The sequence below is a fragment of the Rhinopithecus roxellana genome, chromosome 15 (genome assembly GCF_007565055.1).
Source record: "Rhinopithecus roxellana isolate Shanxi Qingling chromosome 15, ASM756505v1, whole genome shotgun sequence".
Taxonomy (NCBI): Eukaryota; Metazoa; Chordata; class Mammalia; order Primates; family Cercopithecidae; genus Rhinopithecus; species Rhinopithecus roxellana.
In genome coordinates, this window is record NC_044563.1 from 60,811,819 (window position 1) to 60,836,372 (window position 24,554).

The window sequence follows — 24,554 nt, forward strand, 5'->3', positions numbered from 1 at the left end:
CAGTCTCCCAAAGTGCTGGGATTACAGGCGTGAGTCACTGTGCCTGACCTGTCATCTGGATCTTGACTCAGCTTTTCCTCTGTATGAAGGCTTCCAGCAGCATCATACAACCTCCCCCCAAACACACACACACACACATACATGCTTAGAACATGAATGATGGAGCCAGACTGCCTTAGACCAAATCTTGGCTTTCCCAATTCCTAGCTGGGTAACTTTGGGAAAGTTATATAACCTTTCTGTGCTTTAGTTTCTTCATCCTTAAAATGGGGATAAAATGGGATATCTACTTCATATGAGAATGATGAAGATTAGTGAGTTAATATATGTGAGGTACTTAGAACAATACTCTCATAGAGTAAGCGCTATGTAAGAGATGGCTTCTATTACTGTTATTATTATGATTGTTGTCATTAACATTATAGTGCAGGATCATTTTATCCCAGACACCAGTATAGTAGAAGAGCAAGCATATCCCCTATGGGCCAAACAAAAATTTTAGAATTCAGTTTCTTCAGCCTTGACTTGAATTATGTACTCATCCCTGAACTAAGCACTATGGGCAGAAAGATGGAAGGTATTGATTGGTTTAGCTTGGGTTACATGCTCTATTTTTAGAGGTTGATTTAGCTTTACCTGAAGCATATTAGCTGAGAGCAAGGGAGGAGTGATTCTGTTAATACAAATTCAGAATACTGTTGTCACCAAAAAGGGAAGTGGATGCTTGGTGGCAAAAGTGACCCGTATTCATTATAGTGCTATCAGATAGATCATAATAGGTGATCCTGTAATACTACATTAGTCTCTCTGGGGATGCACCAATTGGGACAGTTCTTGGTGGTTTATATCTTTTAGTGGGTAATATTTGTCTTAAAAATTTGAATTGCAATTATGAATGTATATTTTGTGTAAAAACATCAGTTTGAACTCTGGGTTCTTTTGTATTAAAATATTTAAATTTGAGATATTTTATTGTTATGAAGTACATTATGTCCTAAAATTCCAGGGAAATACAGTTGAGCCTTAACAACACAGGGCTTAGGGGTGCTGACTGTCCCTTTTCCCCCATATAGTCAGAAATCCACGTATAACTTTTGACTCCCTCAAAATTGAACTATTAATAGCCTACTGTTGACCAGAGCCTTACCAATAACATAAACAGCCTATTAGCACATATTTTATGTTATATGCGTTATATACTGTATTCTTACAATAAAGTAAGAGAAAAGGAAATGTTATTAAGATAATCATAAGGAAGAGAAAATATATTTACTGTTTATTAAGTGGAAGTGGATCATCATAAAGGTTTTCATCCTCATCTTCACATTGAGTGGGCTGAGGAGGAAGACGAAGAAGAGAGGTTAGTTTTGCTGTCTCAGGGGTGGCAGAGGCAGAAAAGATAGAGAAGGTAGGAAGGGAGGCAGGAGAAGCAGGCACACTCAGTATACCTTTTATTGAAAAAAAATCCATGTATAAAATTCATGTATAAATGGACCCAGGCAGTTAAAACCTGCATTGTTTAAAGGTGAACTGTGTCATTGTAATAACTATTTTGCATCAACACACTTATAAACACAAATGCAACCTGAGCACTGAAGTTGACAGCCTCTATTCTTACATATCTAGATGATCCAGAATATACTTGTGTTCTTTACTTTTAGCTTATTTCCAAAATATAAATATAGAATCAAAACACTTCAATAGTAAATTACCTTTTTTTTTTTGAGATGGAGTCTTGCTCTGTCACTCAGGCTGAAGTGCAGTGACGCGATCTCGGCTCACTGCAACCTCTGCTTCCCAAGTTCAAGCGATTTTCCTGCCTCAGCCTCCCGAGTAGCTGGGACTACAGGCATGCGCCACCACGCCTGGCTGATTTTTATATTTTTAATAGAGATGAGGTTTCGCCATGTTGAGCTCAGATGATCCACCTGCCTTGGCCTCCCAAAGTGCTGGGATTACAGTTGTGAACCACTGCCTGGCCATAAATTATCTTTTTTAAATTTGTTTTGCAACAGTCTCACTCTGTCACCCAGGCTAGAGTGCAGTGGCATGATCATGGCTCACTGCAGCCTCAATCTCCCAGGCTCAAGTGATCCTCCCACCTCAGCCTCCTGAGTAGCTGGGACTCTAGGTGTGCACCACCACACCTGGCTAATTAAAAAAAAAATTTTAATAGAGATAGGGTCACACTGTATTGCCCAGGCTGGTCTTGAATTCTAGAGTTCAAGCGATCTCCCACCTTGGCCTCTCAAAGTGCTGGGATTACAGGCGTGAGCTACCGCTCCCAGCCTATATTAAATTATCTTTACCAGTGCTGTCTAATAGAACTTTCTACAGTGATGGAAATGTTTGATAGTTTATGCTGTCCAATATGGTAGCCATTAGCCACATCTAGCTATTGGGCACTTGAAGCGTGGCTAGTGCCATTGAGGAACTGAATTCTTAATTTATTTAATTTTAATAAATTTAAATTTAAATATCCACTGTGGCTGCTGGCTACTACTGCTTGGACAGTGCAACTCTTGAATAGCATCAAGTAAGAGAATGGCTATAAAGTGCCCAGTGTGCTCTATACTAAGCACACAATAGATGTGAGAGGAGGAGAGGTCTATAGATTCTGTCTTGAAAAGGGTTGGGCCTCACCTAACTGGCCAGAGCAACCTGAGTTAGGCTTATCCCAGGACAATACTAGTAGCTATCTTAGCATGGTAGTCAAGACCCTTTGTGACATGGCTTCAACTTTCTTCTGCTACTACCTGCCATATATTCTATATTCTAGACCAGGGGTCTCCAACCCCTGGACCACGGATCCGTATCAGTCCATGGCCCGTTAGAGACTGGGCTGCACAGCAGGAGTTGAGTGGTAGGTGAGGGAGCATTACTGCCTGAACTCCACCTTTTGTCAGATCAGCAGTGGCATTAGATCCTCATAGGAGTGCGAACCCTATTGTGAACTGCACATGTGAGGGATCTAGGTTATGTGCTTCTTATGAGAATCTAATTAATGTCTGATGATCTAGGTGGAACAGTTTCATCCTGAAACCATCTCGCTGCCCAGGTCTGTGGAAAAATCATCTTCCATGAAACCAGTCCCTCATGCCTAAAAGGTTGGGGACTGCTGTTTCACGCACATCAAATTTCACATCTTTTCTTTTGCACCTGTCCTCATTCTGTATTGAGTGCCTTCCTCCCCCCACACTCATGAAATATTTCAGATAAGCTTCTACTAATCCTTTATGTTGCAATACATCATCTTCTCTGAGGCTGTACCTGATCCCCTAGGCAGTTATTTCCTTTCTTCTCTGTGCTCTATGTATTTTTCTTTATCAGAATCTGTGCTTCACTCATGCTGTTTAGCTTTTGATCTCTTCCACTGGCTTGGGAACTAACTTCCTCCAGGCTTGGCACTAACTAGTCCACTTATGAATGCTCAGTTGAATAGCTGGATAGATGAATGGATGGATAGTTGATTCTCAACCCTGGTCACAACAGTTTAAAAATATACCAAAATCAAATTTATTGAGTTATAATTTACATAAAAGAAGATACACCTATTTTAAATGTACAGTTTGATGCATTTTGACAGGTGTTATCATTTGTGTAACAACCACCACATTCAAAATATAGAATATATCCATCACCTTATAAAATTGCATTTATGAATTTTCCCTGGAGCTCCCTTTGTGGCTCCAGCTAACCGTTTATCTGCATTCTATCACTATAGATTTGTCTTTTCTAGGATTTCATATAAATAAACTCACAGTGCATACTCCTTTCATAGTTAGTATTTTATGGGACAGAGAGATATTAAACACACACAAATGTGGTAAATATTAAGGTCAATATGACAATAAATGCAAGCAGTGCTTGGCATTCTAGAGTCATGACTTTGCTTGTCTCTTTTCACAGTATACAATTGGACTGTGGATGAGGTGGTACAGTGGCTGATCACATATGTGGAGCTGCCTCAGTATGAGGAGACCTTCCGGAAGCTGCAGCTCAGTGGCCATGCCATGCCAAGGTCAGGAGGGGACTGGGTTTTTCTCTCTTGAGGGTATGGGGAGTGGGCTGGAGTGGGCTTGCTTTCAGATTGCTCTGGCCAGTTAAGTGAGGTTCTACTCTTTTCAGGGCAGCGTCTGTAGATCTTGCGTCTTCTCACATCTGTTGTGCACTTGCTATAAAGTATGATGGGCACTTTGCATCCACTCTCTTCTTTAATATTCCTGTCAGTCCTGGGAATAGTGCTAATAGCTGCCGTTTACTGAGTGCTTAGGACATGCCAGACATTCTACTCAACACTGTATACAGTATCTCATTTAATTCTTACATCAGTCCTGTAAGGTGGGTATTATTGTATATAGATGATGAAACTGGTTAAGTAACTTTTCCAAGGTCACAAACATGACTAGTTAGGGGCAAAACTGAGATTTGAATCTTGGTATACATCAAACCCTGTTGGTGTTTCTTTTTTTTTTTTTTTTCCCATGCTCCGAGCAGCTCCCTTTTTTATCACCTGGGAGCCTCAGGGCTCTTTTAGCCTTCCCTGGGTTATCCATATGCAGCTTATTTATAATAAAAATGGTACAGAGGAGAGGTTGATTGCCATTGGCCCCAGCCTCATCTCTGGGATGACTCCAACAGCTGTTGTTTCATAACTCTTTGCCTCCTTTACACACTCAATATGTTAGGGCTTGGGCTGGGAATGGGGAGGAATGGAGTACTGCTTGGACTTCTTATAATGTCAAACTAGTGCCATATGTCATTCAGTCATTAATCCATTTACTTATTCATCCAACAAATATTTACTGGGTACCTGCTCTGTGCCAAGCACTTGTGCTGGGTGCTGGGGATAAAGATGACAACAACCTGCCCTTGCCCTCAAAGGGCTTACTATCTGGTAAGTGCTGATTGTGTAAAATCTGTCATTATGTAGGTGCATCTGATTTTCAGCTTCAGCAAAGGGGAAAGGGGAAGGTGAAGCTGTTGGAATGCCCACACTTTGCAGTCTCCAGCCGCAGAGCTACCGAGCACTGCTGTCCAGGCCTAGCTGAGCTGGCTGTTCCCTCCTCTGCTGCCTGCAGCCTCTTCTTCATAGCTTCTCCCTACTCTAGAGAGAGTAATAATCTTAATGTTTGTACCTCCCTTTATAGAGTGCTTTCCTACCTATTATTTCAGTTGATTCTCACAACTCTGGGAGGAAGAGTATCCCAACTTTTGGGTGAGCAAACTGAATCTCAAATATTTTATAATTTATCCAAGCTGGTAAGTGGCAGAGCTGGGATTTGAACCCAGGTCTGTCTTGTTCTAAATGCCTTGCTTTTTTTCACTTCCTCTTCCTCTTGTGCCATGTGGTTAAAGATAGGTCTCCTTTCAATATTCAGTTTAGTTCTATTTTACAAAACTTCACTAAGCACCTACCATGTGCCATGCTCTTTGGTGGGCCCAGAGGACAAAGAGATGCATTAGACCTGACCCCTGACTTGAGGAACTCCATGTTTAATGGAGAAGTAGATGATTGGCCACTAAGATCCAGGATTTAGGTTTCTTTCTTGCTACCCATAGAAATAGCAATATTGCCTTGTGGATCCCCAGACCATTTTCCTCATGGGGGATATCTTTGGCTTGGATTAAAACTGCAAAGCATAGAGTAAGAAGTCAGTTCTCAGGTCATCGGTTCACTTAGCTTTTTTGTGGCTAGAATTAGAGCCAAGACCAGGTCCAGCCAGGCTGGGCACAGATGTAAGGGATGCCAAGCTGTGGCACCTTAGTGATAGGCAGGAAGCATGGGGCCTTCAGTGCTTGGGGTGGAGTGAGGGTGGTTCTAGGCCCATCACTAGCTCACATGGTATAATGAGAATAATCTAGCAGATTTGGGTTCATTCTCTGGCTTTGCCACTTACTTGTTTGTGACTTTGGGCAAGTTACTCAACTCTAAGTCTCTGTTTTCTTATCTAGAAAGTGGCACTAATAATGGAACTGAGTTCTTAAGGTTGTTGTGAGGACTGAATGAGTTATTGTATGTAAAGTATCAGACACACAGTAGTTGCTTAGTCAATGTTGCCTCCTTTCTCATTTCTTTCATTGCTTACAAATAGATAGCTTTCCAGTTCATAGGTGTCTTTGAGAAATAGACTGTAGAAAAGATGACAATGTTTATTCTCATTAGTCAGACAAACTGCAGCACATCTGGCAGAAGTGTTTTAAAGAGGAACCCCAAGAACTCCCAGGCTTGTAGGAAGCATCTGATTTTATATAAGTTTACACAGTAGGAAACTGAGGTCCTGGTGGAGGAAGAAAGCAACTTATGATCAGACAAGTGAGTCACTAGTGGAGCTGAAATGAGAAGACAGATCTCCTGACCACTCCCACTCCCCATCACAGTGCCTCACTGCCTCTCTTGTTGGTGGGCTTGATTGCTTTCCAAGGCCAGAGAAGGAAGTAGCTGTTCCTGCATGCTCCGACAGAAGTATAATCACACTGTGCTGTCAGAAGCTTCTTTTCTAGCTGGGGAAATAAAGCTATGCATCAGAAAAGAGCACAAACCTTATAGAGTAGTATAGAATTTTTTTTTTTTCTTTTTCTTTTTTCTTTTTTTTTTTTTTTTTATTATACTTTAAGTTCTAGGGTACATGTGCATAACGTGCAGGTTTGTTACATATGTATACTTATGCCATGTTGGTGTGCTGCACCCATCAACTCGTCAGCACCCATCAATTCATCATTTATATCATGTATAACTCCCCAATGCAATCCCTCCCTCCTCCCCCCTCCCCCCTCCCCATGATAGGCCCCAGTGCGTGATGTTCCCCTTCCCGAGTCCAAGTGATCTCATTGTTCAGTTCCCACCTATGAGTGAGAACATGCGGTGTTTGGTTTTCTGTTCTTGTGATAGTTTGCTAAGAATGATGGTTTCCGGCTGCATCCATGTCCCTACAAAGGACGCAAACTCATCCTTTTTTATGGCTGCATAGTATTCCATGGTGTATATATGCCACATTTTCTTAATCCAGTCTGTCACAGATGGACATTTGGGTTGATTCCAAGTCTTTGCTATTGTGAATAGTGCCGCAATAAACATACGTGTACATGTGTCTTTGTAGTAGAATAATTTATAGTCCTTTGGGTATATACCCAGTAGTGGGATGGCTGGGTCATATGGTACATCTAGTTCTAGATCCTTGAGGAATTGCCATACTGTTTTCCATACTGGTTGAACTAGTTTACAATCCCACCAACAGTGTAAAAGTGTTCCTATTTCTCCACATCCTCTCCAACACCTGTTGTTTCCTGACTTTTTAATGATTGCCATTCTAACTGGTGTGAGATGGTATCTCATTGTGGTTTTGATTTGCATTTCTCTGATGGCGAGTGATGATGAGCATTTTTTCATGTGTCTGTTGGCTGTATGAATATCTTCTTTTGAGAAATGTCTGTTCATATCCTTTCCCCACTTTTTGATGGGGTTGTTTGTTTTTTTCTCGTATATTTGTTTGAGTTCTTTGTAGATTCTGGATATTAGCCCTTTGTCAGATGAGTAGGTTGCAAAAATTTTCTCCCATTCTGTAGGTTGCCTGTTCACTCTGATGGTAGTAGTATAGAATTAAGTGCTTACTTGTGGGACCTAGACCAGTGGTTTTCAACCTTTCATATCCTTTACCCCTCTCCTTTTATATCCACTGTGTTCCAGCAGAAGAGAAACAAAGTTCCATTTTTCCTAGGTCATTTTCTTGTTTACAGACTTTCTCTTATTATAGTTATCACTGACAGTATGGGTGGAGGTCATAAAAAATTACAGTAATTTTATTGGAGGTAACTTGTATTGCAGTGACTCAGATACAAGCTAACGGGACTAATTCCATTTTTGTCACCAGTGATTAATTAAAAAGTTTTTTTCCTTTTCTGTATTTCATTTCAATAGCACATCAGCAGGTTTATATATAATGACAGTGAGTTTAGGATAATTCATAAGTCCCGGAATCACTGGGTCATATGACATGACAGTTTGACCTGGGCTGCACAGGAAATGCATTTATAAGTGGTGGGAGGTGGGGACAATATAGAAGATAAACCCTGGAAGGAGAAGCACAACAGAAAATTTAGTTGGGTGTGGGAATGGTTACAGACAGGTAATCCTTAGAGGATAGGGTGCTTAGAAGTTGGTGGATATGGGGAGAGGGCTGAACAAGTTCTTGGTAAATGTTATGTGTCCCTCCATACACTCTGTTGAGACCAACTGGTATAGCCTCTGTGTTCTAGAGTGCAGAGGGGAGTGATCACCAAGAGCTAGAAGTGTTCCTGGAGGAGGCGGGTAATCCTACCAGGATCCTTCCTGGCTTTACTGGCAGCGAACTGATCTGCTACTCTTTGCCTCAACAGGCTAGCTGTCACCAACACCACCATGACAGGGACTGTGCTGAAGATGACAGACCGGAGTCATCGGCAGAAGCTGCAGTTGAAGGCCCTGGATACAGTGCTCTTCGGGCCTCCTCTCTGTGAGTCTTGTGTTGAGAAGGGCTACTGCTGTGCCATGGAAACCAAAGCTGTTGTAGTGGATAGGCTAAGGCTCTGGGTCTGCTAGGCACACCTGCAAGATAGCATCTATACTCTTTCCACTGGTATTAAGTGAGAAAGAGTCTTACATTTTAGTCCAGATATATAGCAACATGCATTCATTAAATACTTTAAGGAAATATCTGCATTGTGCCAGTGCTGTGCTGGACCTTGTAGGAAGACCTGGAATGAATCATATTCTGCCCTGAAGGTATAACATGAGTGTTCTGTAGAGGTACACAGTGCTTCTGAGGCCCAGAGGAGGCCTAGTGAAGGTATCCTATAGACAAGGTGACATGTGACCTCTGCCTTTAAGGGTGGATAGAGCTTTATTCTATGGAGGTGGCAGAATAGGACATTCTAGGCAGAGTAAACAACCTGAGCAAGAATACAAAAGCTAAAATATGAAAAGTGTGCTCAGGGATAGAAGTAACCCCCTATGGACTGAAAGCTTGTTAGCTGTTACCTACTTCCATATTTCATTTCAATAGCACATCAGCAGCTATATATATATATATATATAAAATGACAGTGGGTTATTGTAGACATTTAGAGTGCATGAACTGATTAGTGAATATCTTTGTATCATTGAATGACCAAGGAGGACTAAGTGGGTTTTCACTGAAGCAGTAGACACACTTGGGCCTAAGAAAGGGTGGTCTCTTCAGCCAAGGGGGCTAGCTGAGAGAATTGGGTTGTTCAGTTTCCACAGAGCTATGTTGTGGGAACAGCCAGCCTGCCATCCTTTTTCTAATTCTAAGTGAACCAAGGGGGAACAAAAAGTAGTGAGATTTCTTGGAAAACTATTTTCAACTAAACAGGCTCTTAGGGCCCGCTTCCTGCCCTTTGGGAATGGCTTGCCTCGATTTAGGGTGCCAGCAGCAGAAAGGTATTGAATCAGGAACCAGTCCAGAGAAGCAGCTGGCAGGCAAGGTCAGAGGCAATATAACATTTCCCTGTCTGTGAATATGGCTTGGCAAATGCGCAAGCTGATGTCTCAATACAAGTGAATCTATGCTTTTTGAAAGTATGAAACAGAGCAACCTGGGGGAAGACTACTGTTTCCACTTCCTTTGCCACCTTTTTTTGGGGGAGTGGAGGGTTCTAGGATACATTTTGCTCACCTTCATTGGTAGGTTTTGAATAATGACACAGTAACTGGTTCTACTCTTTATGTAAGGCCTAGTCTCTGTATTGAGCAGTGGCCTTTCATCATTCACTAACCTTTACTGAGCACATTCTAAGTACCAGCATAAATGGCAGGATCCCTGCTCTCAAGTACTTCTATCTAAATGGAGATAACTATGTCAGCAAATATAGTAAAGTGTCAACAAATATAGTAAGTGTTATAGCTATTATGTAAGTCTTTCCAGAGTTCAACTGGGGGCACATACTAGGGAGGAGTTTCCTATTGGAGTCCAGGAAACTTTATGGAGAAAGTAATTCTTGAGCTGAGTCTTGAAAGATGAGAAGTGGAAGTGGCCTTATTAAACTCTCCCTGTTAACAACTTACACATCTCTTTGTATACACCAAGAACACTTATACCCAACTATAAAAGCTAGGCTACTTTTGCAAAGGTTCTCCTCTGTTACCACCCAGCAAGGGGAGGTTTTCAGCAGCCTGAAAGTCTTCCTTAACCTTGTAATATATATTATCAAGCTGTATCTGTATCAAAATCAGATTTACCATGTCTGAAAGGGTACAGTAGAAACTGCAGGTTAAAGCAGTCAAGGATTTTATCTGGAAAAATCAGCTATGGGAACCAGAATGCTGGGGACATGGTATGGGTTCCAGGATATCAGAACCAATAAGAGGGGCCCTGGTGGAGCAGGTTGGACTGATACCAGGACAGGGGTATTTTTCTCTTAGGCTTATTGCATGTAGCCCATGTGCTGCATGTGATTTAACTTAAGGAAGGCCAGAGATCAGCAGGAAAACTATCTTCCTGAGATAGGCAGAACACAGGTACTGAAGCTAAGAATATACTTCACACTGACTGGGACAGTTATAATAAAAATAGTTTTTAAAAATGGAAAACAAGTTTTGGCAAGGGTATAGAGAAATTGGAACCCCTGTACATTGCTGATGAGAAGGTAAAATGGTTCTGCTACTATGTAAAATAGTCTGGTGGTTTCTCAAAAATTAGACACAGAGTTACCATAGAACCTAGCAATTCCACACTTAGGTATACATGCAAAGAATTGAAGACAAGTACTCAAACAAGTACATGTACATGCATGTTCATAGCAGCAAATGCCACAAGAGCCAAAAAATAAAACAACCAAATATCTATTAATAGATAAATAGATAAATACATTGTGGTGCAATGGAATATTATTCACCTATAAATGGAATGAAATTCTGATACATGTTACAATGTGGATGAACCTGGAAAGCAGGTGGTTGCATAACATCATGAATGTACTATGTGCCACTGAATTGCTTACTTTAAAATGGTTACTTTTATATTATGTGAATTTTACCTCAAATTATTTTTTAAAGAGCATATGCAACAAAAGAAAGAATAGATAAATTGGACTTCACCAAAATAAAAAAGTTTTATACTTCAAAGAATGTACCAAGAAAGTGAAAAGAAAACCCACAAAATGGAGAAAGTATTGGCAAACATTTTTCTGACAAGGCTCTACTATCCAGAATACATAAAAAATTCTTGCTAGGTACGGTGGCTTATGCCAGTAATCCCAGCACTTTGGGAGGCTGAGGTGGGCAGATCACCTGAGGACAGCAGTTCGAGAACAGTCTGGCCAACATGGCAAAACCCCGTCTCTACTAAAAAAATGCAAAAATTAGCCGGATGTGGTGGCACATGCCTGTAATCCCAGCTGCTCAGGAGGCTGAGGCATGAGAATTGCTGAAACCTGGGAGGCAGAGGTTACAGTAAGCCAAGATCATACCACTGCACTCCAGCCTGGGTGACAGAGTGATACTCTCTCTCAAAACGAACGAGCAAACAAAAAATGGACAAAGGATTTGAACATATATTTATATAGTCCACAGTTCAATGACCAATATACACTTGAAACAATGCTCAACATCATTATCAGGGCAATGCAAATCAAAATCACAATGAGGTAACACTTTTTACCCACTAGGATATAATAAAAAAGACAGTAACAAGTGTTGGTAAGGATGTGTTGAAATTAGAATAATAGCCAAAAAGTGGAAACAACTCAAGTGTCTGTCAGTTGATGAATGGAAAAATAAATGGTATATACATACAGTAGAATATTAGCCACTAAAAGGTATGAGTACTGATATATGCTACAGTGTGGATGAACCTTGAAAACATGCCAAGTAAAAGAAGCCAGTCACAACAGGCCACATATTATATAATTTTGTGATTTCACTTACATAAAATGCCCAGAATACACAAATCCATAGAGACAGAAAATAGATTAGTGGTTTCTGGGGCTGGGAGTGGGGGCAGTGGGAAATAGGAAGTGACTGCTAATAGATATGGCATTTCTTTTTGGGGTAATGATAATATTCTAACATTAATTTTGTCAATGGTTGCACAACCTTGTGAATATACTACAACCATTGAATTGCACATTTTAAGAGAGAGACTTAGAATTTTAGGCTCTGTGAATTATGTCTTACTAAATATATACATGCATACCTTGTTTTATTGTGCTTTGCTTTATTGCACTTTGCAGATAATTGCATTTTTTACAAGTTGAAGGTTTGTGGCAATCCTGTGTTGATCAAGCTGTTGGTACCATATTTCCAAGAGCGTGTGCTCACTTTTGAGTGTCTGTGTCGGAATTTTTAAGCAATAAGTTACTTTTAAATTAAGGCACGCACACTGTATTTTTAGACATAATGCTATTATACACTTAATAGACTATAGTATAGTGTAAACATAACTTTTATCACTGGGAAACCAAAAAATTTGTGTGACTCACTTTATTGCTTTATTAGCTTTATTGCAGTGGCCTCATACTGAACTTGCAGTGTTTCTGAGGTATATGCCTGTACAGCTTGATTTTTTTGTAGCTCCTGGAGTTTTATTCAGACGACTTCTTTGAAGTTTGGGAAAGAACCCTGTGATGACCTGGGTCCCTTTTCAAAATTGCCACTCACTGTGTGACCTTGGGTAGGTCACTTTTCTCAGGTGTGTTTTATGATTTATATTATGAGATTCCTCCCTACAGTTTCTTTCAGCTGTGACATTTTATGATTTTTGGGAAGAACTCCTTGCTTAATAAGGGTTCTGTATAAAAGACAGGAGGTCTGTTCCTTCCTGGTGTCTGCCTCCTGTATTTTTAGGACTTCTGTGCTTGGTCCTTGCCTTATTAAGTGATCTTTGGCAATTCAGTTCTGCCTGGATTTGGGTTTCCTTTTCTGTAAAATCGGTTTGGTCATTAAAGGTTCTTAGTGGCTCTCTCATTCAAGGATTCTGATAGAACTGGGTATGCTCCTGGAAGCTAATATTTTAGAAATCAGCAGCTGTCCTGATGGCAAATATTGTTTTTATATTTTTCTACTGATGCTTGTCTAATGAAACTTTTGAAAATTGCCAGCTGGAGTCTGAGGAAAATACTAAGGAGCTCTTTGCCAGGAAACTTCTGAAAGGGGTGGGGGCGTGCCTGCTGGATGTTTACAAATAGTCCCTTGATCTGCGCTCCTCTAGACTTTATTTCCCCTCTGAGCATGGACTAAAAATCCCTATTTCAGTGCTATTCTTTAACACCCATTTAGGACCTAGAGGCCTGTACTGGGTCTGACCTGTGTTCTGAAGTTAGGATGAGTTCTTAAGGCTGAATGAGCAGACACTTAGACCTCATCATCGGTCATTTAGCACACAAACACCCCAGAGAACCTAGACTTGGTACAGCTGTGAGCTATAGCCACCTCACCGAGCCATAATAAAAATTCTGCTATTGGTCTGAGGCTTGACATATCTCACATAAAAGGTTTGTCATGCAGTAGCCAAGAGGGCATGCTGAGGGAACAGGTGCCATCTGTCCACAGCAGCCTCAGAACTTGGGAAAAGAGAAGAGGAATCAGATTGGCTCAGCAGAGGGCCACCTCAAGGTCCATTTTCTGACAGTAGAAGGCATGCTCAGTCCTCCCCATGTGACCACAGAGTAGCACACAGCCCTTTACAGTCTTTTTCACTCTGCAGAGTTGGCTCTGGGCTTACAGGCCCATCTAGGGCTCTCCAAATAGTACCAGTTTGCAGATGTTAGGGGTGTTTGGAGATGTTAGGAGATGTTATCCATCTTCTACTTCCGTTAGAGGAAACAAGATATAATAAAGAGTTCCAGCTTTGAAATCAAGCTGACTAGCTCTATCACTCAGTAGCTTTGTGACCTTGGACACATTTCTAAGGTTCTCTGTGCCCCAATTTCCCCTAAATAAATGGTAGCTACTATTTTTAATTTTTAACGTGTGCCTACAGCGTGCTTAGTTTTGGGCTAGGGGCTAGTGTGGCCTTTGTGCTTTCAGCAGGAATATTGAGAAAAGTGCAGGGAGGCCTACAGAATAATTGTTGCAGGTCGGGGGCAGTTGGAGATAGGAAAAGAAAAGACTATGCCTTATCTTACTTCTTCATTGGCTCAGAAAATAGGGGAAAGTCCTCAGTGAGCAGGAGTGGTTGCTTTTCTGGCAAATTGAACTGGATAATGTAGAATAAGAAACCAAATGAAATAACTAGGCTCAATCTGCATACCCACCTTAAGTATTTGAAGTATTGGAAGCACTCGTTGCGTGGAGTCTTGTTTGAACAAGGATACCTTTGACTTTTGGTAAGAATATAAAGGGGATATTGAAGTTGAGAAACCCTAGGAAACCAAGATTAAAAGTCATTAACAAACAGGGGAGACAAAGAATACCCCAGGCTCTGGTAGTGGCTCTGGAGGAGGCAGGTGTGTTCCAGGAAGAAAGACAACTCACTGTGCTGCAGAAATAGCTCCTCTTGGAACCCGAAAGGTAGGAGAGTGAGGGCTTAAGTATGCCTAGACTTGTAGCCTGCCTGGAGGCTAGGGGATGGCCATGAGAGGACCCTTGGTTTTCTTTCAGAGAGCCTGGAATAAACGTATGAAGGACATGGCCACCACCCTGACCTAGTAACCCCCCTCCCTTGGGTGGAAATAGGATGTGTTAATTTGTCTTTGATCCCATCTCATCCCCATGTCCTGCTGCTCAGCCTTTCTGTGAGCAGCTATGATGGTAACTCTTTTTGTCAAACTATGGGCATCAGTATCATATGGTTTCTTTTTCTGGTGTCTTGACCCTCCCTTAACTTGGTGGCTCGACCTGGGTCCTTTTGGATTTCCACCAGCCTCACGTCCTTACTGTGTCCAAGGATCATGCCAGTCCTACCTCCTCCTCCACTGTCTAAGGGCAACTTGCTGTGCACAGAGGGTCATTAGCTCTGGCATAACTCCCTTTTTTCCCTCTTTCTCTGACTCCCACATCCAGGGCTCCTCTGAGCCCACAGCACAACCTAGACAGAGGATGCAGGAGCAGCCGTCTCCTTCTTATAGTGCCCCTTTCAAGTCTTTTGTGCTGTGGCACAGAGCCCAGATCTGTTATACCAGGAACAATGTTAGTTCCAGAAGTGCCTCTCTCCTGATTAGCTAAGTGTTTAGGATGTGGCTTTTGCTTTTTATCTTTTGGTGTCATTTCTTGTTTAACATTTAAATTTTGCTCTGGACAATGGGCATTCTTTGAACCCCAGCTGGTGGTTGGGGCCCTCGTGCTTCACTGAATTGCTACCAGGTGTTTTCTGGAAATAGCTCTGCCCCTCAGTTTCTAGTAGGTATAATGTCTCATCAATATCAATTTCTTGATGCTATCCTGTTCTAGAGTTTCTGGATTTCACAGTAGCCTAGAAATGTTCACAGTAGATTGAGACTTCTGGACCTTTCCCTGATCTGTGCCAAGAATGGCCTGGTAGTCCAGGAGACCTAGTTTCTACAGTGACTTCAGTCCTACAGCCAGAACTGAGGCTTCTGGTGACATTGCTTTATATCCTTTATACCAGTCATCTCCATTTACCTACTGTGGAACTTTAGAATTGCTTACCCTGTAGGACAGAAGCCACTACATCTGGGCATATGGGCTCATCCTAGCCCAAAGATGGCTGGGGTATATTGAGAAGGCACTAGTTCTCTCCTCTTCACTGCATCTTAAGGAAGTATGATTTAATAAGCTTCCTGTATTGCTGTAAGGCCTCTCATTTCAAAACAAAGCCTTGGCTAGCAGAGAGATAGACATAGAGCGTACTATAATAGTGTATGGGGATTGTGTATCTAAGAAGAGAAACTAATTCCTTCTCAGTGGGTGAGTGGGAGAGTGTGCAGTGGAGTCTGCAAGGCTAAGTGTGCAGTGGGCATCCTAACTCACCATGCCCTCCCCTCTTTGGCAGTGACCCGCCATAATCACCTCAAGGACTTCATGCTGGTGGTGTCTATCGTTATTGGTGTGGGCGGCTGCTGGTTTGCCTATATCCAGAACCGTTACTCCAAGGAGCACATGAAGAAGATGATGAAGGACTTGGAAGGGTTACACCGAGCTGAGCAGAGTCTGCATGACCTTCAGGAAAGGTAAGGCCCTGCCATTACCTTTGGCTCCTGGGAACCTCCTATTTCCACCTGGGTGTGAGCCACTTGGCCCCTGAGACCTTGTCAACATGGCAGCCCAGGCTGCATCATCCTTCCAAAACTGCACTGCAAGTTTAGGTTGCTGATATTCCAAGTGCCCTGGGCAGTTATTCCTCCTGGGGAGAAACTTGTTTCTTTTTTGCCTCTTAGCTTCAGAAGGAGAAATGTGTAGCTGCCAGAGGTCTTGAGCTTCCCATTGCTTGTTAGGGGGTCATTCTTCCTTCATCCGTTTCTGCACTGCTTCTCTTAGCATATAAATAGATATAATGAACTGTTCCCCAAAGAAACCTCACAAACCTTCCTTCTTACTGTCCTTAGTTCTTTCTTATAAGGAATCTAAATCTCATAAACACTGACTTGCTGTATGACTTTGGATAAATCTCTTTCCCTCCCAGGACTTATTTCCTCATTGGTAATATGAAGGGATTGACCTAGGAGAATGCTAAACTCTCCTAGAACACTTCCAACTCATATGGTGTGGGATTCTGTTAAAATAAAATATGACTTCAAAACTATGGCAGAAGATTTAGCTGTGAAAAGAGAGTGCCCGTCAGTCAGTCGGTCAGCCTGTGTATTTCCTAACATATAGTAACCAGTTCTGTGACGGCAGTTGTAAGAAATTCACTGTTCCTGAGGAAACAAAACTTACACACCCACAAGAAGCAGCAGTGAGAGCACACTTAATGCAGACTTAGTTCCAGATTCAGCTTATAGGATAAGAATGCTAATGACTAGAAAGACAAAGAGGTGAATGAGTGGATGTGGGACTCTGAGGAGGTAGCCTTGAAAGATGGGTAGGGAGGTCCTGGGTGTTAAGGTTGAGTGTATAGGGTGGGGCCAGATCCCTGGGACCTTAAGATGCATGTGGGGAAGTTAGTAGGATGCAGAAGGCAATAGAGAGTCAAATCAGGGTTTTTTGGTTGTTTTATTTTCGAGAAGAGGAGAGGCCTATTCAGGACTGTTTTTTAGAAAATGATTCTGGAAGCCTAGGTACTCTAGTTGGGAAGTCTTTGCAGGAACTCATGTAAAAGGAAATGAAGTCTTGTCTTTTCATTTATTTCTATTTATTATTATTATTTTTTTGACTCTGGGTCTTGGTCTGTTGCCCAGGCTGAAGTTCAATTGCATGAACATGGCTCACTGCAGCCTCCACCCCCTGGGCTCAAGAGATCCTCCTGCTTCAGCCTCCTGTGTAGCTGGGTGCATGCCACCATGCCAGGCTAATTTTTTTGATTTTTTGTAGAGACAGGGGTCTTGCTGGGTTGCCCAGGCTTTTCCTGAACTCTGGACTCAAGAGGTCTACCTCAGCCTCCCAAAGTGCTGGGATTACAGGCCTGAGCCACTGTGCCCAGCCATTGTGTTATTTTTAAATGATAAACACTATTTTCTTTGGAGGGATGGGGAAAAGACTTCTTGTGAGCCAGGTATTGTTAAATAATTAAATGCATTATTGCTTTTAATCACTATAGCCCTTTGAAGTAGGTACTATTTGAGTTGAGGAAATGAAGGCTCAGAGAGGGTAAGTGCTTTGCTCAGGGTCGTATATCAGTAAGTAGTGAACTAGGAATTTTGACACTCCAGGGTGCTGCTTTTACTGAGGTAGCAGACTTATTGGGTTTATTTCCATGGGCTGGGCTTCTAGGGAGCAAGAGGGGTCTGATCTCTGAGCTGAATCCTGGCTACTCTGCTGGGCCCCTTGTTCTTGGGCCCTTTGCCAATTAGGGGCTAACTGCTGCTGTCTGAGCAGTCCCCATACCTCATTTGTTTGAAAAACATGTACTGTTTCCATTCCAAAGGCAAAAGAATCTAGGCAGGAGACATTCCAAGTTTGGGGATAAAACTAAGCTCCCAGCACTCCCTGCTCCCTAAGACCTTCAGAGCTAAATGACCACTGCGGCACTTAGAAAGAGACAAAGACACCCCTCCCCTTTCCCCCCTAGAGATAGGCTTGCACACATGTACACATATATCCTCCTCTGAGTGTCCAGAGCCCACTGCCACCTTGTTCCTCCTTGTATTAACAGACCTGCAATACCAGCTTTTACAGAGCTTTATTACAGAGTTCCTGATAATTTGTGTGAATAATTATAATTCTACATGTACATTCCAGTTAGGATTTCATTGAGTTTCAAGATAATTATTTGAGGCAGGCAGGAATTTTGATTCCCAAAGCAGGCAAAACTTGCTCATCGTCACACAACTGCTTAGAGCCAGGACTAATTACAATGCTAAAGGTTGTTGCCTTGGAGTGGGGCAGTGCTTAATTGTATATTTATTTGCTCATTTCTGCACGCAACAATAATTATTGATCTCCATCTCTAACAGACCTTATTGGCACTATGAAAGGGGATCAGTCTTGATTCTACTATAAAGGAGCTCACTATTATAAAGGACAGTCATATTGTAGTATTGGCTTTTCTCAAGAGGCTGCTTTCATAGAGGACAGTATTTCAGTGAAGAAGTGAATCCTTAATGGTGTAACTTTATACAGTTGGGTCATGGAAGAGTACAATAAAGAAGGACATTCAGCAAAGGAAGGAGATGGCAGGAAATGGCGCCTCTGGTTTGTCTTTACCTATGCATGTATTGCCATCTGGTGTTCATTTTCAGGAGTTTCAACTCCCTTTCTCTTCAGGGACAAAGTAGGCAGATTACAATTCGCGGGAGCCTGCAGCCTAACATTTCCTCCTCTTACCTCCTTGCTTGTTCCACGATACCTTTTGAGGTCTCCGCCACTGATAGCTCTGGACTTAGTTTGGTTTTTTACAGATTGAGTTCTGTTTGTTTCATCTGTTTCATCTACTTAATTATCTCAGTGATCAGTGTTCTCTCAGGGTCCTTCTTGTTCTGTAGTCTATCCTTTCTTTTCCATACCTCAAGTCTAAGCTATATATCTTATCTCTTCTTCACCATCCTTTCCCCTTCCTAATCTGGTTCCCTGGTAACCTGGTGGTTTTTACTTAGAAAGGAAGACCAGACAGTAAAGTCCGTTCTCTCTTCCAAAGGGATTAGCAAATTCTCAGTCTTTGTTCTGGGTGTAGCCCAAGTCTCCCTTTCTTTCCCTGACTCCTGTCAGGCAGAGCTGATTACTCCATCTTTTGGGTGCACCCAACATCATATATATATATATATATATATATATTAAATTCTATAATGAAAAGATATATATATTTTATCATATATATGATAATTTTATTATAGAATTCGTCACACTGTATACAGTTACCTGTTTACTTGTCTTTGTTGGAGTAAATCATGAGCTCCTCAGTGGCAGGGACAGCTTTCTGATTTATTGCCATACATTTAGGGCTTAGCACAGTGCTTGCACTTAGTAGGCACTTGAAAGAACTTGGTGAATGAATAGATGAATGAATGAGTGTATTAACATAGATAGCCGTGTGGAGGAAAGAAGTGAGGAAGGGAGAAGGCTTGTTTAGCTGGCTGGAAGGTTTTGTCAGTGAACTGAGGGAATGTGTGTGACGGTGCAAGGGTAGACTTACATTATAACCCATGCCCTTGAGATCTTATCCACTAAGGAAGATACTTGGGAAAGGAACTCAGGGCCTGGGGGCAGCAGGGGACTCTCCTGAGCTCTGCCCAGCCCCTCTGGCATAAATTTGTTTTTTGCTTCTGGGAACAGAAGCTCAGGAATCCAAGAGGTCTAGCTCAATAGTTCCTTCCTCATCTTCCTTAATCCACCCCTCTGCTACCACCCCAGTCATTTCTCGGCCATTAGGTTTTTCCTGGATCTTTTTATCTAGCTTGCAGGGTATTCTACATTTATTGAACTTTCTAGATACCACTACATAAGGGTATTAATTACGGCATTTGAAGTCACACAGATTGGAATTCTAGCCTCAGTTCTTCCTGCAAATTGCTTTCCCTCTCTAAGGCTCCATATCTGCCTGTCCCAGGCTGATAATGGTACCAATATATCATTATCTGCTGGGAGGACAAATGGGAAGTACCTTGTAAACTGGTACTTGTTATGATTTTTGTATGAGACAGTTTAGAGGAGGGATTCAGATGCCTGAGAACCGGGCTCCACAGCCTTGATTACTGGCAGCAAAATGATGGTCAAGGTGTGAATTAGGTAATAACTGTGGTTTCTATTGGCCCTGAGTTAGCTCAGAGCCAGACAGTCAGCAGAGCAGGGAGAATATATGCTGAGAGTTGGAGCCGTCATTTTCCTCTTTGGTGCCGTGACTCATGGCATGTTGGCTGGCACCCCCTTGCCTGGCCTCCTCCAGCTCCCTGCATTGCCCCCCAGGCTGCACAAGGCCCAGGAGGAGCACCGCACAGTGGAGGTGGAGAAAGTCCATCTGGAGAAGAAGCTGCGCGATGAGATCAACCTTGCTAAGCAGGAAGCCCAGCGGCTGAAGGAGCTGCGGGAGGGTACTGAGAATGAGCGGAGCCGCCAAAAATATGCTGAGGAGGAGTTGGAGCAGGTAGGAGAGTCCACAAATTCCTGGACACCTTGATGGGTGGGCAAAGGGCAGGGGCCCAGGGTCTGGCTGGAAGTTTCATGTGTGAGGAATTTGAAATGTGATCCAAAGACTATGCTCTAGAGTCACTGGACTCTTACCAATAAGAGTTCAAGTTGTAAAAAATAGTCACTATGGGCACAATGGCTCATGCCTGTAATTCCAGCACTTTGGGAGGCCAAGGCGGGTGGATCACTTGAGGTCAGGAGTTCGAGATCAGCCTGGCCAACATGGTGAAAGCCCACCTCTGTTAAAAATACAAAAAAATTAGCTGGGTGTGGTGGCGGGCACCTGTAATCCCAGCTACTCAGGAGGCTGAGGCAGGAGAATTGCTTGAACCCCGGAGGCGGAGGTTGCAGTGAGTCGAGATCGTGCCATTGCACTCCAGCCTGGGCAACAAGAGTAAATCTCTGTCTCGGAAAAAAAAAAAAACAAAAAACCCAAAAAAAGAAAATTATAAAAATAGTCACTATGATTTTCAAAGAACAGTGGATAATAGGTGATAACAGTTATTTTGTTTCTTTTTTTGAGGTATTTACATAAAGTGTACAAGTCATAAGTATACAGCTGGCAAACTTTTGCATATGCACGTACCTGTGTTACCACCACCCAGATCAAAATACAGAACCTTCTCAGCACCCCAGAAAACTCACTTTTGCTCCCCCAGTTAATATTTCATCCAAAAGTTAACTACTGTCACAACTTGTAAACCAGTTAGTTTTGTCTAATTTTGAACTTCATATAAATGGCATTATACAGTATATACTCTTTTGTGTTTTGTTTCTTTCGCTCAACATTATGTCTATGAGAGTCATCAAAGTTGCATGTAGTGATAGTTGGTTTATTTCCATTGCTGAGTTACTCATCTATTGTATGAGTATACTATAATTTATCCACTCTTCCATTGATAAATATTTGGGTTGTCTGCAGCTTTGTTGACTTTTATGAATAATATTGCTATGAATCTTCTTGCATATGTCTCTTGGTGGGCATAAGCACTCATTTCTGTTGGACATATAATAGAGTATTCATGTATTTAGCTTTATTAGAAACTGTCAAACAGTTTTCCAAAATGATTGTACCAATCTATACTGCCAAAACAATGTAAGAGAATTCTAGTTGATCCATGACCTCAGTATTTTTAGGCATTTTAATTTTAAACATTCTGGTAAATGTATAGTAGTATCTTGTGATTTTAATTTTAATTTCCCTAATATTATTAAATACCTTTTAATAAATTTATTGGCCATTTGATTTGGGAATCTCTTCTCATTTTAAAAATTGGATTGTCTTTTTCTTATTGATTTGTAAGCATTATTTATATATTTTGGATATTAGTGTTTTGTCAGTATACACACATATGCAGAAAATATTTTCTCTCAGCCTTGACTTGTTTTTTTGCTCTCTTAATATTGTCTTTTGATAAACAGAAGTCCTTGATTTTAAGGGCTTCTAATTTAATCAGTTTTTTAAATGATTAAAAAACTGCGTTTTTTAAATGATTAAATGATTAAGTTTTTTAAATGATTAAATGCGGCCAGGCGTTGTGGCTCATGACTGTAATCACAGCACTTTGGGAGGCTGAGGCAGGCAGATTACTTGAGATCAGAAGTTCGAGACCAACCTGACCAACATGGCAAAAGCCCATCCATACTAAAAATATAAAAATTAGCTGGGTGTGGTGGCACACACCTGTAGTCCCAGCTCCTTGGGAGGCTGAGGCAGGAGGATTGCTTGAGCCTGGGAGGTGAAGGTTGCAGTGAGCCAAGATAGTGCCACTGCACTCCAGCCTGGGCAACAGAGCGAGACTCCATCTCAAAAAAAAAAAAAAAAAAAAAAAATTGATGCTTTTTGCTTTTTGTTTCTTGTTTAAGAAATCCTTCCCTATCCCCAAGATATTTCCCTAAATTTTCTTCTGAACCTTTATTGTTTGTCTTTTCACATTTAGGGATATTATTTCAAATTAACTTTTGTATGTGATATGGAGTAGGCTGTCAAGGATCTTTTGTTTCCCCTCAAGGTGATCATTCAGGAATCTCTATTTTATATTTTTATTATAATTCAGGTCAAAAGTTTTCTAATTTTTATTGTGGCTCCTTTTTTGGCACATGGTTATCTAGTATGTTGCTTGATTTTCAAACACTTGAGGACTTTTTTACTTATCTTTCTTTGACCGATTTCTAGTTTAATTTCACTATGGTCAGAGAGCATATGCTGTGTGGGTGTAGTCCTTTGAAACTTGTTGAGACTTGGTTTGTATGAAAAAAACTAAGCAATTCAGTTAAAAGGCAAAGATTGTCAGATTGGATTAATGCCAAAACTCAATTATATGCTGTTTATAAGAGACACACTTTAAATATAAGAACACAAAAAAAGCTTAAAGGAAAAGGATGAGAAAAGATATGTTACAAAATAAAGCAGCAAAATGAAGCAGGGGTAGCTATATATTGATATAAATATAATATTTATATTAATATAAAATAGGATTTAGGTCATGAAGTATTGACCTAAAGCAATTGCTAAGTGAAATAAAGCAAAGGTAGCTGTATATTAATATAAATGTAATATTTACATTAATATAAAGTAAACTTTAGGTCAAGAAGTATTACTAGACCCCAAAAATAGATATTTCATAATGATAAGTAGATGAATTCAATTTAATATATAACAGCCCTTAGTTTGGATACATCTAATAATATAGTCTAAAATAATATAAAGCAAATATTGACTGAGCTAAAATGATACTAGACAAATTTTATAATCAAAGTTAGAGATTTTAGTATACTTCTCTCAATAATAAGTCACCAATAGCATCCATAAGGATATAAAAAATTTAAAAACATGGTTAATAAGTTTGAATTCCTTGACACATTTGGAACACTCTGCCTAACTCTAGAAAATACATTCTTTTTAGCACTTATATATCTCTTAAAATATTACTTCTGCTCCATTCTCTCCTCTCCTTCTGTGAATGTAATATTTATGTTAGATCTTTTAACTCTGTTCCACATGTCTCTTATGCTCAGTTCTGTTCTTTTTTCTCTCTGTGCTTTGATTTGGTTATTTTCTATTGATCTATCTTTTAAGTTCTTTAATTCTGCATTCTACTGTAAGCATTCTGCTGTTTAACCCATTCAGTGGGTTCCTACTCTCAGACGATGTATTTTTCAATTCTAGAATATCCACTTTACTCTTTTATAGGTTCCAGTTTCCTGTCCAGAATTTCTATCTTTTATCTGCTGTATCCATCTTTTCCTGTATTTCCCTTAACATAGCAATCGTAATTATTTTAAAGTCCTTGTCTGGTAATTCTTACATCTGGATCATTTATGGGACTGCTTATTTTTCCTCTTGATTATTAGTCATTTTTTTTTTTTTGCCATTTATGTCTAGTAATTTTTATGACATGCTGGACAGTGTGTATTAAAAAAAAGAGGCTCCAGATGATTTTCTCTTCCATCAAGTAGTTTTCCCCCTTTCTTTCGTGGAGTATATTAAGGAACTGATCACCTCAAGCCAATCAGAGATCGAGCTGCATTTGAACTAGGTTGTAGTTTTAGTAAAACTTGGTGTAGCTTTCATTTGTCCCAGTTTCTCAGATATGTCCCTCCCTGACTTTTGAATGGAAAGCTGTTAGTTTCTTTCTCTTCAACCCTGAAAGACTATGAGAGATGCAGTTCTGCCACATCGTAGGCTGTTTTCTTTGTGCCCCAGTGGAGATCTTCTACGTGGGTCCAGTGCAATTTTCAGCTCTCACCTAAAATCATCAGTGTCTCCCAGGAAGAAAATGACTGACAATTGACAACTCATCTTAGAAAGGCTTTTTCTCTCTGACTTTTAGTTTATCTAGTCTAGTGGTTCTCACACTTTTTGTTCTTAGGACTCTTT

General features: G+C 40.9%; 1 protein-coding gene across 4 annotated transcripts in view; it reads left to right on the forward strand.

The window, feature by feature from the left end:
• Positions 1-24,554, forward strand: part of STIM1 (stromal interaction molecule 1) — a 218,053-nt gene that overhangs the window by 179,114 nt on the left and 14,385 nt on the right. For all 4 annotated transcript variants that reach the window (XM_030917547.1, XM_030917548.1, XM_010366943.2 and 1 more), the window contains 4 exons: positions 3,910-4,021; positions 8,377-8,492; positions 15,948-16,125; positions 20,453-20,630. In XM_030917547.1, coding sequence (XP_030773407.1) covers positions 3,910-4,021; positions 8,377-8,492; positions 15,948-16,125; positions 20,453-20,630 — 584 coding nt within the window. The remainder of the gene's footprint in view (positions 1-3,909; positions 4,022-8,376; positions 8,493-15,947; positions 16,126-20,452; positions 20,631-24,554) is intronic.